At 40.1% G+C, this 19140-nt stretch overlaps 1 protein-coding gene and 1 long non-coding RNA gene across 2 annotated transcripts in view; one reads left to right on the forward strand and one right to left on the reverse strand.

Moving 5' to 3' along the window:
• Positions 1-1874: 1874 nt before the first annotated feature.
• LOC148147615 (uncharacterized) lies at positions 1875-11294 on the forward strand. The gene is made up of 3 exons (XR_015759466.1): positions 1875-1950; positions 10893-10997; positions 11106-11294. It is a non-coding gene; the product is annotated as an uncharacterized LOC148147615 (long non-coding RNA).
• Positions 11295-12638: 1344 nt separating this feature from the next.
• The window catches only part of ggt7 (gamma-glutamyltransferase 7), a 66555-nt gene continuing 60053 nt past the window's right edge, over positions 12639-19140 (reverse strand). The window contains exon 15 of the mRNA XM_087994767.1: positions 12639-18711. Within this exon, the coding sequence (XP_087850893.1) occupies positions 18548-18711 (164 nt within the window). The 3' untranslated portion in view covers positions 12639-18547. The remainder of the gene's footprint in view (positions 18712-19140) is intronic.

Here is a 19140-nt window from a genome sequence, read left to right on the forward strand (position 1 = left end):
CATCATCTGCTATCTTACACTGTCTCTTTTTAGAACCTCTAATGTAATTCAGTCCTTGCCATAGTCACCGGGTGTCTGTCTGGGTCTCTAGGTATTGGTCTTTGGCTGTCTTAATGGCTCTGCAAAGGTCATACTTAGATTCCTGATATTTAAGTGGGTTGCCTGATCAGAAGGCCTCATTCCTGGGTTTTAGCACGTTCTGTATGTCCTGATTCATCCAGGGTTTCCTGTTGGTCAGAGTTTCCGAAATGAGGGCTGGGGATGGAGCGGTAGGCATCTTTCACAGTGATGTAGCAGTGGTCTAAAATGTTCGGGCCCCTGGTGCGGCAGGTACTTGGGCAACATTTTCCTTCGATTGGCTTGATTTAAGTCACCAGTTACAATAAACAGGGCCTCGGGTTGTTCCGTCTCCAGGGTGTTCGTGGTGGAGTACAGCACATCCAGAGCTTCCTCAACCTTTGCTTGTGGTGGTGTGTACACAGCAGTTAGTATAGCAGTGGTAAATTCCCGTGGTAGATGGAAGGAGCGGCATTTGATGGTGAGGAATTCAAGGTTTGTGGAGCAATGGCTGCCTAGAGTTGCAATGTCCATGCACCACATATTATTGATTAAAAAGCAAATCCCTCCATCCTTTGTCTTACCCGAGGACGCTGTATGGTTCATATGATGGATAGAAACACCATCAGCCTGAAGTGCGCAGTCAGGAAGGGATGGGTTGAGCCAGGTTTCTGTGAAGCAGAGTGCGCAGCAGTCCCACAGTTCACGCTGGAAGCTGAGCCATGATCTGAGTTCGTCCATTTGTTCTCCAGAGATTATACATTTGCTCGGAGTAAGCTAGGAAGGAGGTGTCTTGAAACTGTGTAGTCTCAGTTTTATTAGCAGGCCAGCACGCTTACCCTGTATCCTTCCAGGTTTCTTACATTTACGTGGTCCGGTGGTCTGCTGAAGTGGATTGTGACTGCTTCCAGTTAGGTGATCTTTCCTAGAACCCTGTGGAGCAGGTAGGTTGCAGTTTACTGTATTCTTGCAGAGGGTCTGCTTAGCAGGTAATTTACTGTGTAGTATTTTACCGGAGGGAGTTTGCTTAGGACCCAGTGGAGAAGTTCCTGATTTCAATTGCTGCCGATTTGCAGCTCCAGGTCTAGCCACGTTTTGTGCAGAAGTGTTTGGGCTGATCTCCAGGTAAGGAATGTATGGAATGAGCTGCCAGACATAGTGGTGGAGTCTAGTACAAATCCAACATCTAAAAGGCATCTGGTTGGGTATATGAATAGGAAGGGTTTGGAGGGATATGGGCCGGGTGCTGGCAAGTGGGACTAGATTAGGGTGGCATATTTGGATGGCATGGACAAGTTGGACCAAAGGGTCTGTTTTGGTGCTGTAGATCTCTATGACTCTATGGGTCTATACAGTACGTAATTGGTCTTTAATGGCAGCATGCTATTTGATTTTGCTACTATAGAGGGAGCATTACCCTTATAAAACAATCGGTCCCCAAGTTTATTTTCAAACATTTACTGTTAGCCACAAATATCCTTTTCCAAACCGCTTTTGTTTAAACTGTATCAGAATGGTTGGGAAGCAGACACACCTTCTCTGAAGTAGAAACACTCTTGTCCCAAAGCAGTTCCATCCTAAGTGCCTGCAATGAACACAAGCTTCTACTTATATTGTACCTCTCTCATTGTTTTCAGGCCCAATGAAATACTTTTGCAGAGTAATCACTGATGTTGGAAACAAGGCCCACAAACTTACCAGTTACTCTTTTTCTGGAACCAGCAAGACTTAACTTTATGCTGGACCAAGGCCATATTGATTCAATTCGCCCATTGTTCTTAACAAGAACAAGAGAAAATTAAGGTCACTGCAACCCCGTTGACCTAAACAAGGGAGCAGAATTGTGCAAGTGGAAGCATAATAAACAGTCTGGAAAAATCACAATGATATTAGGTGGGTGAAGTATCATGTCAAAAGGAGAATAACAGGTTTTGTTTCCCTTTAACGACAAAAGATTTGAGTTACACGATCATCAAAAAATACCTTAATTTGTGTACCCAATTTCCATTTCATAACCGTAAGAAGGCTGCACAAATACTCACGCATCACGTTCAATTCAATGCACATGAATTATTCAGCAATCCAACAGCAGAAATACACTCCCATTGGATGTGCCAGCATTAAGCATATTGTAAAACATTAGCAATCAGTTACACAAGTGTTGAATGCAGAAGATTTTCATTAAGATGGGTGGAGCTTTTTACCAAGATAAAGTTATTTTCTTTAGAAAACAAATCAGCTTACCTGCTTATGAGTAATATCAAGGCATTTAGCTTTTCACCTTCACCAGGTATTTGCTGCCCATATAGAACATAGAAACATAGAAAAATACAGCGCAGTACAGTATCTTAGCTCGCATCAAGACTCTTACATTTCAACTCACTACACACTGATTTGATTTAGTTCCTTGGTACTCTAATGGCCTGAGTTTACAGTTTGAAGCTTTATTTTGAAATTTCTCCATGGCTTCTATCCTCTGCATCTCATAATTCCTTCCAGCTCCACTCCCCTCCAAAATCCCTGTACCTATTCAGATATGGATGTTATGCATCTTTGATTTTTATCACTCTGCCAGTGGTAGTCGTGACTTTAAATGCCAAAGCCAAGATTTTTAGAATTTCAACCTAAACTTCTGGATCAGTTGGACTGAAGAGTCTAGTTCCATGCTGTTCAGCTCTATGACTCAATGACCATGACTAGTTGGATACCATTTGCTCGATTATTCCTGAGCACGCAAAGAATGCATATCCCCTATGGAACAGAGTCCACTTAGAGTCATAGAGATATACATCATGAAAACAGACTCTTCGGTCCAACGTGTCCATGCCAACTAGATATTCTTAATAATCTAGTCCCATTTGCCAGCATTTGACCCATGTCCCTCTAAACTCTTCCTATTCATATACCCATTCAGATGCCTTTTAAATAGTGTAATTATACCAGCCTCCAAACAATCAGAACTCTTTGGGGCAGATGTTCTTTCCTTTTTGCGTAGTTTTGATTGTAAATTGTCCTCGTATGTGTGAGACAAAATGCTTCAGCAAAATAGAAGCAAAATCAAATTACAGCAGATGCCATAAATCTAAAATAAGAACAGAAAGTACTGGAGAACCTTCACAGCATCTGTGAAGAGAGAAACTGTTAGATTTTGAGTCCAATAACTTCTTCAGAACCCTAATAAAATCTGTCTTTTTTCAGTAATACTGCACAACCAAACAACTATTTATTCATTCTACAAATGGCTCCCTCACTACATGCACCACCAACCAGCATTTGTTACCCCTCTTTAATTGCATGTGGGAAGGTGATGATGAGTTGCTTTCTGCTGTAGTGTAGGTACAGTCAGTGCTTTTAGGAAAAGTGTTCCAGGTGTTCAGCCTAGCCCAGGGTGATTTATGATAAAGTACCTGGTGGTTTGTTCATTGTGCGTTTACTTTTGTGCTTCCTCCATGTATTTTTATCCCTGTAACTTCAGCCTTCACTCTTGTTTTTCTGTTATCATGTTGCACTAGTCCTTTGTGTTTAATGACAAAAGCCTCCCTTACCTCATTAACAAGGACCTCATCTACATCATAAAGTACATTTCTCTCCTTTCAAAATTAATTTCCTCACCTCTAAAGTTCTAAGAACAAGGCTATCATGATTGGAAAAAAAAGTACCAGTTTCCAGTCTATTCTCATCATTGAGTAAAAGATTTAGTCACAGTTTGAATGAAGATATTTTTCACTGGTCAAATTAATAATCAACATAAGTTGCCTTTTATATCAGGGACATCCCAAATTTAATTTCCATGATCAAGCTGAGGAAATGCATGTTCTCCTTGACAAACATGAAATATAAAGTTTCTTAGGGCCCTGGAAGCTAACTCAGAAAGTTTAGCAGACACAACTTTTCTATTCCAACCACTATCCAAACTGAGGAGGGTTATGTTCAAACACACACACAATGAGAAACGTGGACCTCATCATCATTCAGAGCACAGCTCAAAGCTAAGACTCCATTCATTTAGAACGGGGAGTGGTCAGAGCTGGAAGTAGGACAATCCATTGAGAATTTTTATTCACTCATGGGATGTGGGCAACACTGGCTCAGCCAGCATGTATTGACCATCCCATTCATCCTTGAGAAGGTGGTAGAATGTAAATATGTTTCCAAGTCGGGATGGTCAGCATCTTGTAAGGAACTTGCATGTTGTCGAGTTCCTACGTACTTGTTGCCTTTGTCCTTCTAGATGGTAGTGATCATGGTTTGGAAGATGCTGACTTAGAGGCCTTGTTGAATTCCTGCAGTTCATCTTGTGGACGAACAACCCTGCTGTGACTGAGATCAGTTTGCGATTTTTGAGAAGATTTGTAGCTTAGGTTGCGGTTCTGGATGTAAGTTTGCTCGCTGAGCTGGAAGGTTTGTTTTCAAACGTTTTGTCACCATGCTAGATAACATCATCAGTGAGCCTCCGGTGAAGCACTGGTGTTTTGTTTCACTTCCTATGTATGTGTCTTGGTCACTTAAGGTGGGTGATATCATTTCCTGTTCTTTCCATGTATTACTTGCCATGTATCAGCTCAAAATCTGGATATTATCGAGCTCTTGCTGCATTTAGGCATGGACTGCTTCAGTATCTGAGGAGTCACGAATGATACTGAACATCAGCATCAGCAAACATCCCCACCTCTTACCTTATGATGGAGGGAAGATTATTGATAAATATCTCCAATTCCTGAGATGGCAGGACTGATATAAGAAGAGAGACTGGAGTGGTTAGGACTACATTCATGGGAGTTTAGAAGAACAAGGGACCATCTCATTGAAGCATATAAAATTCTAACAAGACTAGACAGGGTAAATGGAGGATGTTCCCAATGAACAGGGATTCTGGAACTTCGTTCACTGTCTGAGGATACAGAGTAGGACATTTAGGACTGAGAAGAGAAATTTCTTCACATAGAGAGTGGTGAGCTTGTGGAATTTTCTACCATAGAAAGTGGTTGAGGCCAAAGCATTGAATGTTTTCAAGAAGGAGTTAGACACAGTTCTTAGAGTGTTGTTGCAAGATGGCAGCAGAGTAGGACACTCCAGCTGGAACTTGTCCACTCTGCTTGCTTTTCTTTTCTTGTTTCTCCTCTTTTTCTTCCTCCTATGGTGTTTTCTTCTTCTTCTTCACCTTCTTCTTTTCCTCCTTCGACTGCCAGCCTTCCACAGAGCCTCCCAGCATTGGCATAGCAACCTCCGGACCTGGTGCAGCATCCTCCTGGTGTGGTGTGTCACTGGCACGGTGTGGAGCAGACTGAACTGTAATGCTGGGCATTTTTATTTCTGTAACAAATCTTGTCAGCTGTGCTTAGGTACTTTTGTATTTAAATTGATGCTGCGTTACGACAAGTGGTTAAACACCCCCCCCCCCGCTACCGCTAATTTAAACTAGCAGCACAGAAAAGACATTTAACTTGTGCTGGAACTTGTTAAAACTCCAGAGTCCAAGAACTATCCCAAAAGTCACTATGTACAGTACAAAAAATTTAAGAACTTTTACAACTCTTTTCTCTAACCTTTTCTTTTGCTTCTACGATACTGATCTGATAAAACTTCCGATTAAGATTTACCAAAAAATTCAAATTTCAAAACCAGCGAGCTGTCGAATCTTCTCTTTGTATCTTCCTCTGTAGGTTTGCTCTCTAGGTTGGTGTCGATGTTTTTTCTCTGTGCAAACCCCTTCTCGAGACAGGTACCCCTCACAGAGTTCTCACTTGCAGCCTACATTTGTTGGTCTTTTGGCAGTTCTCCTCCAACTGTTAAATTTTTGTTCAGTTTTATAGCCCAAAGCATTGGACCATTTCATTGGTGTTAATATTGTCAAAATACTAAATTCAAACTTGATTAGAGTTTTGTATTTTGTGGTATAATTTAAATTGATTGGCTGAATTTGATTTTTTTTTTGTCTCCAGGCAACCCAGCTACTCTAGCTGTTCGACCAAAGGTTACATTGTTACCTTGTTCAGAACACTTGGTGCTGTGTCAGGTAATTCTGTTGGCTTTTAAGATTGGAGCAACTGGGCTTGTATACACTTGAGTTTGGAAGGATAATGAAGGGTTTATGCCCGAAATGTCAATTTTCCTGCTTCTTGGATGCTGCCTGACCGGCTGTGCTTTTCCAGCACCACACTCTCAACTCTGATCTCCAGCATCTGCAGCCCTCACTTTCTTCATGTTCACGTGACATACCTGATACCTTTTTTTCCTATCTGGCATCTTTAGTAGATAGTTCAACTGGCTCAACCTTTTCTCAATTTGATAGGGACCGCTAAACCTGGCTTTGAAGGGATCTCTTATCAGTGGTAACACGTCATCCCCTAGGGAAAAGTCTGAGTCTCAGAGCTTTTATCTGCCACCTGCTTCATTCTATGCTATGCTCTCCTTAGCTGCTGTTTAGCTAACTCACACTATTTAATCTCTCCATCACCTCCGATACATAATCTAAGTGTGAGATCTCAGACTTTGGTCCCCTTAATTTTTCTTTAATTAATTTCAAAGGGCCTCTCACTTCATGCCAAAATATTAACTCAAAGGGAGTGAACTGAGTAAATTCATTAGGGGCATCTCTAATGGCAAACAATATGAATGGGATACCTTTATCCCAATCATTCGGGTAATCCTGACAGTATGCTCTCAACATGGTCTTCAAGGTCTGATGCCACTTTCTAAAGCTCCCTGGGATTCAGGATGATGCGCACTGGATTTAAAGTGCTGTATAACCTCTTAAAACAGCCCAGCAGTAAAATTTGACCCTTGGTGCGACTGAATCTCTCTGGGTAGTTCATTCTGTGTGAAGAGAGCTACTAACTCCTCTACTACCCTTTTTGCCTTGATACTCCGTAATGGAATTGCCTCCAGAAATCTGTTAGACACCTCCATTAAGGTTAACAAGTACTGGTTCCCACTGTTGGTTCTCGGGTGGGGACCTTTACAATCAATTATAACCCGCATGAGAGATTCTTCAAATGCGGGAATTGGCAACAAAGGTGCTGGTTATATCACCTCTTGTGGCTTACCTACCATTTGGTATGTATAACATGTACAGGTTAACCACATCCTTGTGCATTCCTGGCCAATAAAACTGTGTTTGTACCTTAGCCGGAGTATTTTGTACCCCTAGGTGACCTCCTACAGGTTGTTCACCTCCTGTCTGTATGCTACCAGCAACACAATCTGGTGCACTTCAGCCCACTTCTCCTCTGCACTAACTTGCTGTGGTCTCCATTTCTACCTTAGGATTCTATCTTTCGGATGATAACCTTCTGGAATATTCTCTGCCTCCTTTTTGGAGTATGCATCTATATATGTATCTTGCATCATCTTGTCTTGCTGTTGCAAGTCCCTTAGCCTTTCAGGAGTAAACACTTCTGTGTGACCCTCTGCCTGTTCAGGTTTTTTCCTGCACCATTACATCAAACAGGGTGTCCACTCCATCATCTCTCTCTTTAGTTTTCGCTTCGTGCAGTGACTTATGATAGTGGGATCTAGTCACTACATAGTCTGGGAAAATACCAGGATATTTCTGTTTTAACTCCTCAGGTTTTTGGTCTTTCTTGGGCTTCTCCACAACAAAGGGTGTCACTCCCACCTTGGATCCTGCCAAATCATTCCCAAGACCAAACTGACACTCTGTCAATCACTCCCACTGCTACTTCCCCAATCTAGAGTTGGCACTCTAACATGATCTTACATAGGGGAATGCTAAATTTCTGTCCCTCTATCCCACAAATTACCACACTCTTGGTAACAGATCAGAAAGAGTGCATATTCTTACTATCAGCAACTGGTGAGATCCTGTATCTCTCAAAATTATAACTTTTTGTCCTTCTGTTCTTTCTGAGTAGATTTTACCTACACAGGCAAATTCTTTGTAGTGATCAGGTACTAACTCCATACCCAATCCTGTCTAGGCTGTGTACTCCCCTGCAGCTCCTCGGCTCTTCTTAGGGTCTCTTTTAAAACCTTCACTAATGCCACAGGCTTAGCTTCTTTTACCACACCTTTCCCACAGTGCCTTTCTTTAACGACCAGCACTGTGACTTTATGTGTCCCACTTTCTAACAGTGAAATCACCTTTACCCAGTGCCCTTCTGAAACTACTGGCACTGTAATTTTCTGTGTCCCACTCTATGACAGTGAAAACACCTGAGGCCTTTCACTTCTTTTCTACCCTCTTGGGCATCTTTTTTAACGTGTGGTAAACTCTTGCCAGTGTTCTTTACTCTTTGTTTTGTAGTGTAGGATCTCCCCTTCTCCCAACTTCTATCCCTCACAGGATGAAATTCTGGCCGGAAGTTGATCTAATACACCAACATGTGTTCATCTGCTAATTCAGCTTCCCTTCTTACTTACTAAATTTTCAGTTCCTCCACGTGAATACGTACCATCTCTGGAAGTGAATTTCTAAACTCCTCCACCAGAATACTCTCTCATAGAACCTCAAAGGTATTATCCAGTTTTAAAGCACGCACCCATCTATCAAAATGCCTATGTTTAATTCTTTCAAACTCAACATTAGTCTGAACCGGTTCCATCTTTATGTTTTTGAACTGATGTCTATATGCTTCTGGTACCAATTCATAAGCACTTAAAATAGCCTGTTTCACCTCTTCATAATGTCTTGAGTAAATTGATCAAAGAATATTGTCTGCTGTGTAGAAAGCTAGAATCCCAATACAAAAATCCCTGTGATAAAGATCTAAATTGTTTAAATGCAAAACAATAAAGGTATGTTAAAAGCTTTTATTCAAACTGTAATTTATTTTCTAGAAACTGAAAGTCTTTATTTTAGTACAGAGGTTGTATGTTCTCTATTTTGTATGTATTGCCTGCTTGCAGTTGTTCCCTTGATTTGTAATATGTAGTAAAGTATAACTTGTAATGTGAGCCTGAAAGAAGCTTGGCATTTATCATGAAGCATTGTGGAGCATGATACCTAGGTATCAAGGCCTCTGCTTAAAATAAAAAGCAGTGAAATATTGGCACCTCTTGTTTTTAAATCAATGTTCTTCTATTAAGAAGTTAAGACTTGGTTGTGATGTTTATGGAAATTGTGCATCTTTAGCCCAATCGCTGTACAAAAACCCAAATGTCAATACCTCGTGTAACTTTGAAACAAAATAGCTTCCTGGTATTGGTCAACTGTCTACTCCAAGTGACTGCACTACTTATATCTACCATACAGAAATAAAAAATTCTAAATTGCCCCGTGAATTAAAAAAAACACTCTCAGCTACCTTCACCCCAGCCCCACACCCTCTCCCATTTATCTCTCCACCCCTGAGTCTCCCAGCCTCATTCCCGATGAAGGGCTTTTGCCCGAAACATTGATTTTCCTGCTCCCCAGATTCTACCTGACCTGCTGTGCTTTTCCAGCACCACACTCTTGACTCTAATCTCCAATATCTGCAGTACTCACTTTCGCCCATCATGTCTTGACACCTCATCTGACAGCGTGGCAAATACCTCACTAGCTCTGCCTATCAGTTTAGTCTGAACTAGCAATACCCATAAATCCTTGGACTATTCCATCTGCCTAGCCAACTTTTCAAATGAAATAAAGAAGGCTTCAACATCTTTTCTCATCAAAATGTGGCAGAGGTTTGACAGATTTGTATATATCACTACCTTCTCTTTTAATCTCCATCCTGTTAGCTTGACTTTGCTGACTAAGTCGCAACTTCTCAAGTTCAAATTTTCTTTTTGCTCAGCTAAGAACCTTCTCTTTTTTCTCTCTCTCTTCTCTCTTTCTCTCTCCCTTTCATCTCTCTCTCTCTGTTTATCTTCTAACTCCATTTTCCTCAATTGTAATTTAAGCTTTTCTATCTCTACGGTGTTTGTCTGTTTCTCTGACACACCTAAGTGTTTGAGTAACTCCCTTACAATTTCAGCTTTACTTTTGTCCTTGGTTAAACCCAAATCAAACTTGTTTGCTAATTCTAAAAGTGTGGCCTTTTTTCTTTCCTTCTAAACTTTCTTGACAAAGTTGAGAATCATCTTCAAATCCCAGAACCTCTTTCGCAATTTTAAGAGCCATTTCTCTCACTTTTAATTTAATCAACCACAAGTCACTGAAATTAAACAAATTGTCTCACCTACGCTTTATTTAAAGCTGTAGGACACTAACCTGCAAGTGTTTAAATCTGCTGGGCTTTTTCATACCCCCAAATCTATTCAAGTCTCGGATGAAAGCCATCAAACTGTGAAGACACAGTATAAACCCTACCATTCCCCCCCCCCCCGCTAATTTAAATCAGCAGCACTGAAAAGAGATCTAACCCATGCTGTAATTTGTTAAAATTCAAGAGGTAAAGAACTTTCCCAAAAGTCACTATTTAAAGTACAAAAAATTCAAGAACTTTATTCTTTATGTGTGGCATAGGATATTAACTATTTACAACTCCTTTCTCTAACTTTTCTTTTACTTTCCCTTCTACAATACTGGTCCAATAAAACCCCCAATTACCAAAAAATTCAAATTTCAAAACCAGCAACTGTCGAATCTTCTCTTTGTATCTTCCTCTGTAGGTTTGCTCTCCAGGTTGGTGTCGATGTTTTTTCTCTGTGCAAACCCCTTCTCTAGACAGGTACCTCTCACAGAGTTCTCACTAGCAGCCTACATTTGTTAGTCTTTTGGCAGTTCTCCTCCAACTGTTAAATTTTTGTTCAGTTTTGTACCCCAAACCAATGGATTGTCTCATTGGTGTTAATATTGTCAAAATACTAAATTCAAACTTGATTGGAGTTTTGTATTTTGGGGCATAATTTAAACGGATTGGCTGAATTTGATTTTTTTTTGTCTCCAGGCAATCCAGTTACTCTAGCTGTTCGACCAAGCGTTACATTGTTACCTTGTTCAGAACACTTGGTGCTGTGTCAGGTAGTTCTCCTGGCTTTTAACTCTCCTAAAGGTACAGTACCCTTTACACTTTCATAACAGCTGTAATTAGCAACATATAAACTTTTCACTATACTCATTGAGCAGATGTGACAATAAAGGCTACTCTATTCTATTATAGAATTAAAGGGATCAAAGGTGAATGGTTGCTTTTTGGACTGGAAGCCTGGAACCAGCAGTGTGCCACAAGGATTGGTGCTGAGTCCACTGCTTTTTGTCATTTATATAAATGATATGGATATCAATATAGGAGGTATGGTTTGTAAGTTTGCAGATGACACCAAAATAGGTGGTGTAGTGGACAGTGAAGATTGCCTCAGAGTACAAAAGGACCTTGATCAGTGGACCAATGGGCCAGGGAGTGACAGCGTTTAATTTAGATAAATGTGAGGTTTGGTATCTGGGTAAGACAAATCAGGGCTGGCTTATACACTTAATGGTTTGACCCTGGGAAGTGTTGCTAAACAAAGAGACCTTGGGGGGGGGGGGCGGTGATGCATATTTCCTTGAAAGTGGAGTGACAGGTAGACAGAGTAGTGAAGAAGGCATTTGGCATGTTTGCCTTTATTGGTTAGAACATTGAGTATTGGAGTTGGGAGCTGTATAGGATATTGGTGAGGCCACCTTTAGAATACTGCGTTCAATTCTGGTCACCTTTCTATAGGATGTTGTTAAACGCGAGAGGGTGCAGAAAAGACTTACAAGGATGTTGCCAGAACTGTAGGATTTGGATTATAGGTACAGGCTGAATAGGCAGGGACTTTTTCCCTGGAATATCGGATGCTGAGGGGTGACCTTATAATTATTATATTTATAATTACATTAGATTTATAAAATCATGAGGGGTATGGATAGGGTAAATAGACAAGGTCTTTTTCCTAAGGTGAGGGAGCCCAAAACTCGAGGACATAGGATTAAGGTAAGAGGAGAAAGATCTTATAAAAGTACCTGAGGGATAATGTTTTCACGCAGAGGGTGGTGCATGAATGGAATAAGTTACCAGAGGAAGTGGTGGAGGCTGGTACAATTACAACATTTAAAAGGCACCTGGATGGTACATGAATGGGAAGAGTTTAGAGGGATATGGGCCAAACACTGCAAATGGGACTAAGTCAGATTGGGATGTCTGGTTGGTGCAGACAAGTTGGACCGAAGGGTCTGTTTCCATGCTGTATGACTCTATGTTATGGGGAGAAAGCAGGAACAAGGTACAACGAACTCATTGGATGATCAGTGAGGATCATATTGATTGGCACAGCATGCTGAATTGCCTCGTCGACTTTTCCATGAAGCTGCTGAAGATGGTTGGGCCACTTGTCAGCCCAAACCTGAACACTATGGATGTCTAATCTCAAGGGACAGAGCAATTAAAGCAGCAGTTCAGGCTGCATGGAGAAGTGCTCAGGTTTTAAAATGAGACCTAACCTCGAGGTCTTCAGCCTATTATCTGTGATGCTTCGCTCTCAAAGGTGCTGTTTAAAACCAACATTTTATTGTTTGACCCACCTCAAAATAAAAACATTTTAATTTTATTGACATAATAAATCTGCTGAACCCCAATTTCCTGACATGATAAATGCAAATTATTTTATACCCTTTCTCCCTCCATCACAGCATTCAGTTCACACATATAAAAAATAAGAACTTTCAAGGCTTGAGTGTGAATTATCAGCAGGGTAAGGATTTTATTTGAGGTGAAAATTGGCAATTCAATTAATAAATAACATTCTGTTTATAGAATTCTTGGCTTTGATTTGGACAGAGGACACTTGACTCAAATCACATCATTAAACAACATTGCATCCTCATTCAGTATTATAGTCTCAAGAACACCTCATGAAAAATTGTTATCCATACCAAAATATTCATTCATTTTCACACACTGCTCATTGCATTAGTTTCTTTTTTTTTGTCCTTCCATTTATCACCACCCTTTTCAAGTTTGTGCAATACAAAGGGTCCAAGGCAAGTGCAACTGCTAACGAATAAGTAAAACATGTCTTGCAGTAATCAGCCGCAAGTAACTTTACTGGAACAGCAATTACTGCAGTATCTCATAATTAAAATGGCAGGAACGGACATATTGTAGTGTTACACTTGAACTGATCATTCCCTTTGGAAATGCAGCAAGAATAGTAACTGGCCTATGTAACTAACCTATAGAACAGGAGCAGGAGACCATTCAGCCCCTTAAGCCTGTTCCACCCTTCAATAAGATCATGGCTGATCTGTTGGTGTTTCAAATTGTATATTTCCATCTATCTCTGATATTCTTTGAATCTCTTGCCCAAGAAGAATCTCCGCCTTACCCCACCTCCAATGCCTTCTCAGGCAGATCCAAAGTTGTATAATCTTCTGAAAGAAAAAAAATCTCCTTTTTATCCTAAAAAAAGGTGATGCCTATTTTAAAATAGCGTTCCCCCTGCCCACGGTTGTGAACTAACCCAGAAAACTAAACATCTTCTCCACACCCTCCTATTGGAGACTATTCAGGATCTAATACACTGCAATCGTTTTGCCTTTAATTAATTTCGATCTAGGATCTGACTTCTCATTGACAAATTTTGTTTGATGAAAATAAATGGCATACTTTTTTGGATATCGAGTCTTTGGTCATCATTTTGAAACTTAATTTTGTATTATTTTTCCTGAAATGTCTCCTGCTCTAGTTCTTTTGCTTTTTTTCTCTCAACCTATTCTCAATGTATCATTAACAGCTCAGAGGACATATTAGAACAAAGAACAAGAAAATTTACAGCCCAGGAACAGGCCCTTCGGCCCTCCAAGCCTGAACTGATGCAAATGTACTGTCTAAACCTGTTGGTCAATTACTAAGCATCTGTAACCCTCTGCTCCCCACCTACTCATGCCTCTGTCCAGATGCATCTTAAATGAACCTACCGTGCCTGCCTCTACCACCTCTGCTGGCAACGCGTTCCAAACGCCCACCATCCTCTGTGTGAAGTACTTGCCACGTGTATCCCCCTTAAACTTTCCATCTCTCACCTTGAAAGCGTGACCTCTTGTTATTGAACCCTTCACCCTGGGAAAAAGCTTGTCTCTATTCACCCTGTCTATACCCTTCATGATTGTGTAAACCACAAACAAGTCCCCCCTCAATCTCCTTTTTTCTAGTGAAAATAAACCTAACCTACTCAACCTCTCTTCATAGCTAGCACCTTCCATACCAGGCAACATCCTCGTAAACCTTCTCTGCACCCTCTCCAAAGCGTCTACATCCTTTTGGTAATGTGGCGCCCAGAACTGTGCACAATATTCTAAATGCGGCCGAACCAATGTCTTGTACAATTTTAACATGACTTGCCAGCTCTTATACACTCAATACCCCATCCAATGAAGGCAAGCATACTATATGCCTATATTAGTTTAGTTTCCATGTTTTGGTTTCCATGTTATATTTTAAAAATTGCAAGAAGTATTTGGCCTATTAAATGCAGCATTTATCATTAAGCTCAACCTTGACTGTCTGCCATTAATTAAATGGCATCAGCATTCAATGCTAATGGGAGCAATTAGAGATAAGGAATGAAGTCTCAAATCTCTTCTGGCCACATCAAGGCTCTGACTCTGGGATACTCCTTGACTTACACTTGTCACCCAACAGTGAGACAACTAAACATAGTATTCAGTGTGTACATGAATAAACGACTAACTGTCACTGAAGTTCAATCACATCCCATGTCATTAGAACATTCATTAAACTCTGTCTCTCAGTGCTTATTGTCTTTGTAATACACAATATGTTTTAAAATTCTGAAAGATTTATGAAGGGTATAGGAGAAACAAAAGTTCTTTTGGATGAGTAATCAATGACAATGGTCATCAATTTAAGTTATCGTTAAGAAATTATGAGGGCAGAAGAAGTTGAGGCAGATTAGATTAGATCTTTGAAGCAAAAACTGCATCACGCTATAAGCAGTCAAAATTTCGGGACTTTCAGGAGGAAGAAGCAAAGGGATTAATTTTTAATTGTTTTAGCAAAAAGCAAGCGCAGACACAATGGACCAAATTCCCTCTTTTCAATGAAGCAAACCAACATTGTTCACTATTTTTAGTCAGTCCTGCAATACTACTGGAAACTACTGGTGGTGCCTTCAAAAAATAAAAACTCAGTCCATAGTGTTGTTATTTATACTTAATTTGAAAAAAAAAACTCCTGTGCAAATTCTGCCTCTTAGATGGAAGGGTGGGGTGGAACATAAACAGTGATTTTTTTTTTCAACCCAAACAGCCTGTTTCTGTGGCTGTAGATATCATGTAAGGAAATACACTATACATTGTATATGCAGCGACATGGGTCACAAATGTCCCTGGCTCAGGCCTTGACATTGAACAGGGATACATTTTGACAGTCTATGATTCCCACTTAAGAGCAATCAAATAAAACATAGCCAAGGTGCCAATCTGCACCACTACGCTTCCTTCTGAAAGTTGTCTATTTTTGGGCGCAGTGGTCACAAAAATGGCCTTGGCTATATTTGTTCACCAGTGACACGTTTTCTGTTCTCACTGTCTTCTGGGGAAGATTAGAGGTGGGGTTGAGGAAATGGGGTACAGGGAGAAAAAAAAAGAATGAAAGAAACTGTCTGAAACCAGGAACCAAGTATTTCTGACATCACAGAATCACTTCTGTTATCTGCATTCTACACCCTTAAAATGTCACATTTAATAAAAAGTGACTCATGATAATAAAACAAAGTTCTGGCACTTATATGCCCTTGTGAAATTGATCTTCAAATAATAACAACAATGAAGTGTAATAAACTGGGAGTTAAACCAAGAACTTGCATTTCTAACGCACCATTCTTGACCTCACCATGCCCCCAAAATGCCTCACAATCAATGAATTACTTTGGAAGCTGAATTACCATTGTAACAGAAAACACAACTGCACGAATTTATACAGAGCAAGCTCCTGTAAACAGCAATGTGAAAAATAGTTAGATCATCTGCATTTACACTGATGTTGGTTGATATAGGCTCCCAGGCACACAGGAAAATTTCCCTATTCTTTTGCCAATAATGCTGTGGCATATTAGGTCCCACCCAATGGGACAGATCAGGTTTAATCCTCTTATCCTGAAAGAGGAGCTCAGAAATCAGACGACACCAGGTGAAGTGACAAAGGAGTAGCACTTAGATTTCAAATAAACCTGTTGGACTATAACCTGGTGTCACCTGACTTTGTCCATCCCAGTTCAACAACAGCACCTCCACATCATCCTGAAAGACAACACACTTCCTCAGTAATGATCCTCACTTAGCGTAAGTTATGAGTTTATGGAAAAGAACACTTCACAGGGGAACTGTCATTTTGGAACAGTTTTAAACATGCCTAAACAACATTAACAGATTTATAGTAGTAGCAGATTGAAACTCAGCTCACGTAGTGAAAATAACCACATATTTTGACCACTTGAAAATAAAAACAGTGGACAGACATGAACTTAATTGGTAGAATCTACTTTCACAATATTCAACTTCAGGTGTTCAAAGAGCTTTATACAAATAAATGAAATAATTTTAAAACAAACAAATAAATAAATAAATACCAGCCAGCACAATAATATTTGGTATCTTTCACAGCTGAATTGTTAATATCACAATTGCACCATGGATAGAAAATGATAGCCCATTAATATGCATCATTAATAATAATTTTGAGTACTGGAGCATACAATTGCTGTCTTGTGGCTGATTGAGATTCCGCTGGACTAGGAGACAAATGTTATAAATGAAGTTAGATGTGGCTTTTCATTTTCTAGCGATAGCATGAAGAAAATAAGATATATCTTTCCAAAAGTGAAACAAAACTTAGAATTAAATCACTGCAATGATTCTTTAAAAAATAAATACTGAAAACTTTGCTAAAGAAATCTTTTGAAACATGTCGTGTCGTTGTTACTTGGGAGAGGGCACAAAAATGTCTAATGTATATTCCATGATGCAATTATGTTTTAGCAGCACTAACCTCTGCAAGTTAACTTTATCAATGAGTGCACATCAGTCAACATTGATACACAACACTGTGAACAAAGTTCCCTTTCTGCCCCCCTTTATTTCAAAAACAGAACACTTAATTTTCTTTTGGTTGTGACTGGGATTCAAAAATCTAGTTATGAATTTTCTAGATAATCAACTGGATAAACACATTTTACAATTCTCAAGGTAAGTAGCCCCCAAAACATTTGGAAGTAACCAATAGAGGAGAGGAGACTATCGGAAATTAAAACAGAAAATGCTTGAGTAATTTAGCAGGTCAGGCAGTATCTGTGGAGACAGAGACAGATTTAACATTTCAAAGGGTCTTTAGTTTCAAGACATTAACTCTGTTTCTCTCTCCACAGATGCTGCCAGACCTGCTGAGTTTCTCCATCCGCAATATTTTTGTTTGAGAAAAGGAAGCTATCAGATTTCTAATATTTTCAAAATCTAATTGTTGTGGGAAATTGGGCTGCTCTGGCCTCTCAATACAGATGAGAATTTTTAAAAAAGATGGTTTGTGGGGGTCACTGACAAAGTCAGCATTTATTACCTATCCCTTGTTACCTTTGAGAAGGTAGTGGTGAGCCACCTTCTGTCTGTGGTATTCCCACATTGCTGGGAAGGAGAGAGTTATTGTAGTTTTGCTACAATTGAGTAGCCGTGAATTACAAAGGGCAGTTCAGAGTGAACCTCCTTCCTATTGGTAAGCCAGTCTAGGTAAAGGTGGCTGATTTCCTTCCCTAAACAACGTTAATTTGAGTTTGATTTATTGTTGTCACATGTACCAAGATACAGTGAAAAGTGTTGTTTCATGTGCTATACCGACAGATTGTACCATACAAAGAGCATTAGGATAGTAGAACACAGAATATAGTGTTACAGCTGCAGAAAAGGTGCAGAGAGATCAGAATTAACATTTGAGAAGTCCATTCAACATTAGTGTACCAGACAGTCCAGTATTGCCATGTTTTCTTTAATGATAGTAATTTTATTTAATTGCCCGAATTCAAATTCCCACCTTCCTATGATGGGATTTGAATTCAGACCTCTGGATCCCTCGTCCAGTAACATCACCATTATGCTTCATCTAGGATATTGTAGCAAAGTGAGTAGAAGTCTGCATCTTGGAAACAGATGTGACAAAAATATTTATGGTTTTGCAATGGCATAAATTTCTATTATTTTGCAAATCTTTCTAACTGTACGACTGGAAATAAAGAGAAGCAGGAGGGAGGGTCACAGATTAAATCTGCAGCATGCTTTGGTTCCAAGATAAAATGTGCATTGTAAATCAAATTATCTGCTGTCAGTCACAAGAACCTGGACAAACAGTGGAAGTCAGGCCACCTTCAGTTAAAAACATCAATGATAACCAGACTTGGGGAGGAGTCCACTCTAAGCTACCCCCCGAAATGCAGCTTCTCTTCCCACCGGGTCCTGACTGTTACATTCTGTGTTTAACCTTCACCTTGCACTCTGCAACTTCACGGTGAACTAAAAGTTAAAAGGGGTAGAAAAAAAGGAGAAAAAGAAACCATCACTGGCGAAAAGTCCTGGCTACAAAATGACAGCTGCAGCTGCGTCACTGCTTCTTGGGTCCTTGGCCCCTGTGATGAAGTCATTTATCCTCCTGGCTACATGGACCAAGGAGTGAATCTCTTCTCTCATCACCGTGTGGCCTCGCTCTGCAAGGAACTCCACTTCCTCCTCTGGAAACTCATCTACAAAGGAATAACGACATTGTCATTACTCGGGATTGTTCTCCTCAAACCAGAGAAGGTTAATAGAGGTGTTCAAAATCATGCAGTGTTTTGACACAGTAAATAAGAATAAATGGTCTTTGGTGACAGTAGAACAGACAACTGGGGGAATAAAAACAGCAGGTGCTGCAGAAACCCAAGAGGTCTGGTAGCTTTCAGTTTCAAGTTTGTTCATTCCAAAGAAGAGTCATACTGGACTTGAATATGCAAACTCTGTTGTTCTCTCTCCCACTTTCTCCAGACCTATTGCGTTTCTCCAGCACTTGCCGTTTTTATTTCAGATCTCCAGCACCTGCAGTATTTTGCTTCTATATTGTAACCTGAGCAGACAGATTGAAGACAATTGGCTGAGATTAGCAGAAGGTTAAAGAGCAAGTTGTGATAATCTAC

The sequence above is a fragment of the Chiloscyllium plagiosum genome, unplaced genomic scaffold, assembly GCF_037043375.1.
Source record: "Chiloscyllium plagiosum isolate Xiang-an unplaced genomic scaffold, Cpla_swu_hap1 HiC_scaffold_15, whole genome shotgun sequence".
Taxonomy (NCBI): Eukaryota; Metazoa; Chordata; class Chondrichthyes; order Orectolobiformes; family Hemiscylliidae; genus Chiloscyllium; species Chiloscyllium plagiosum.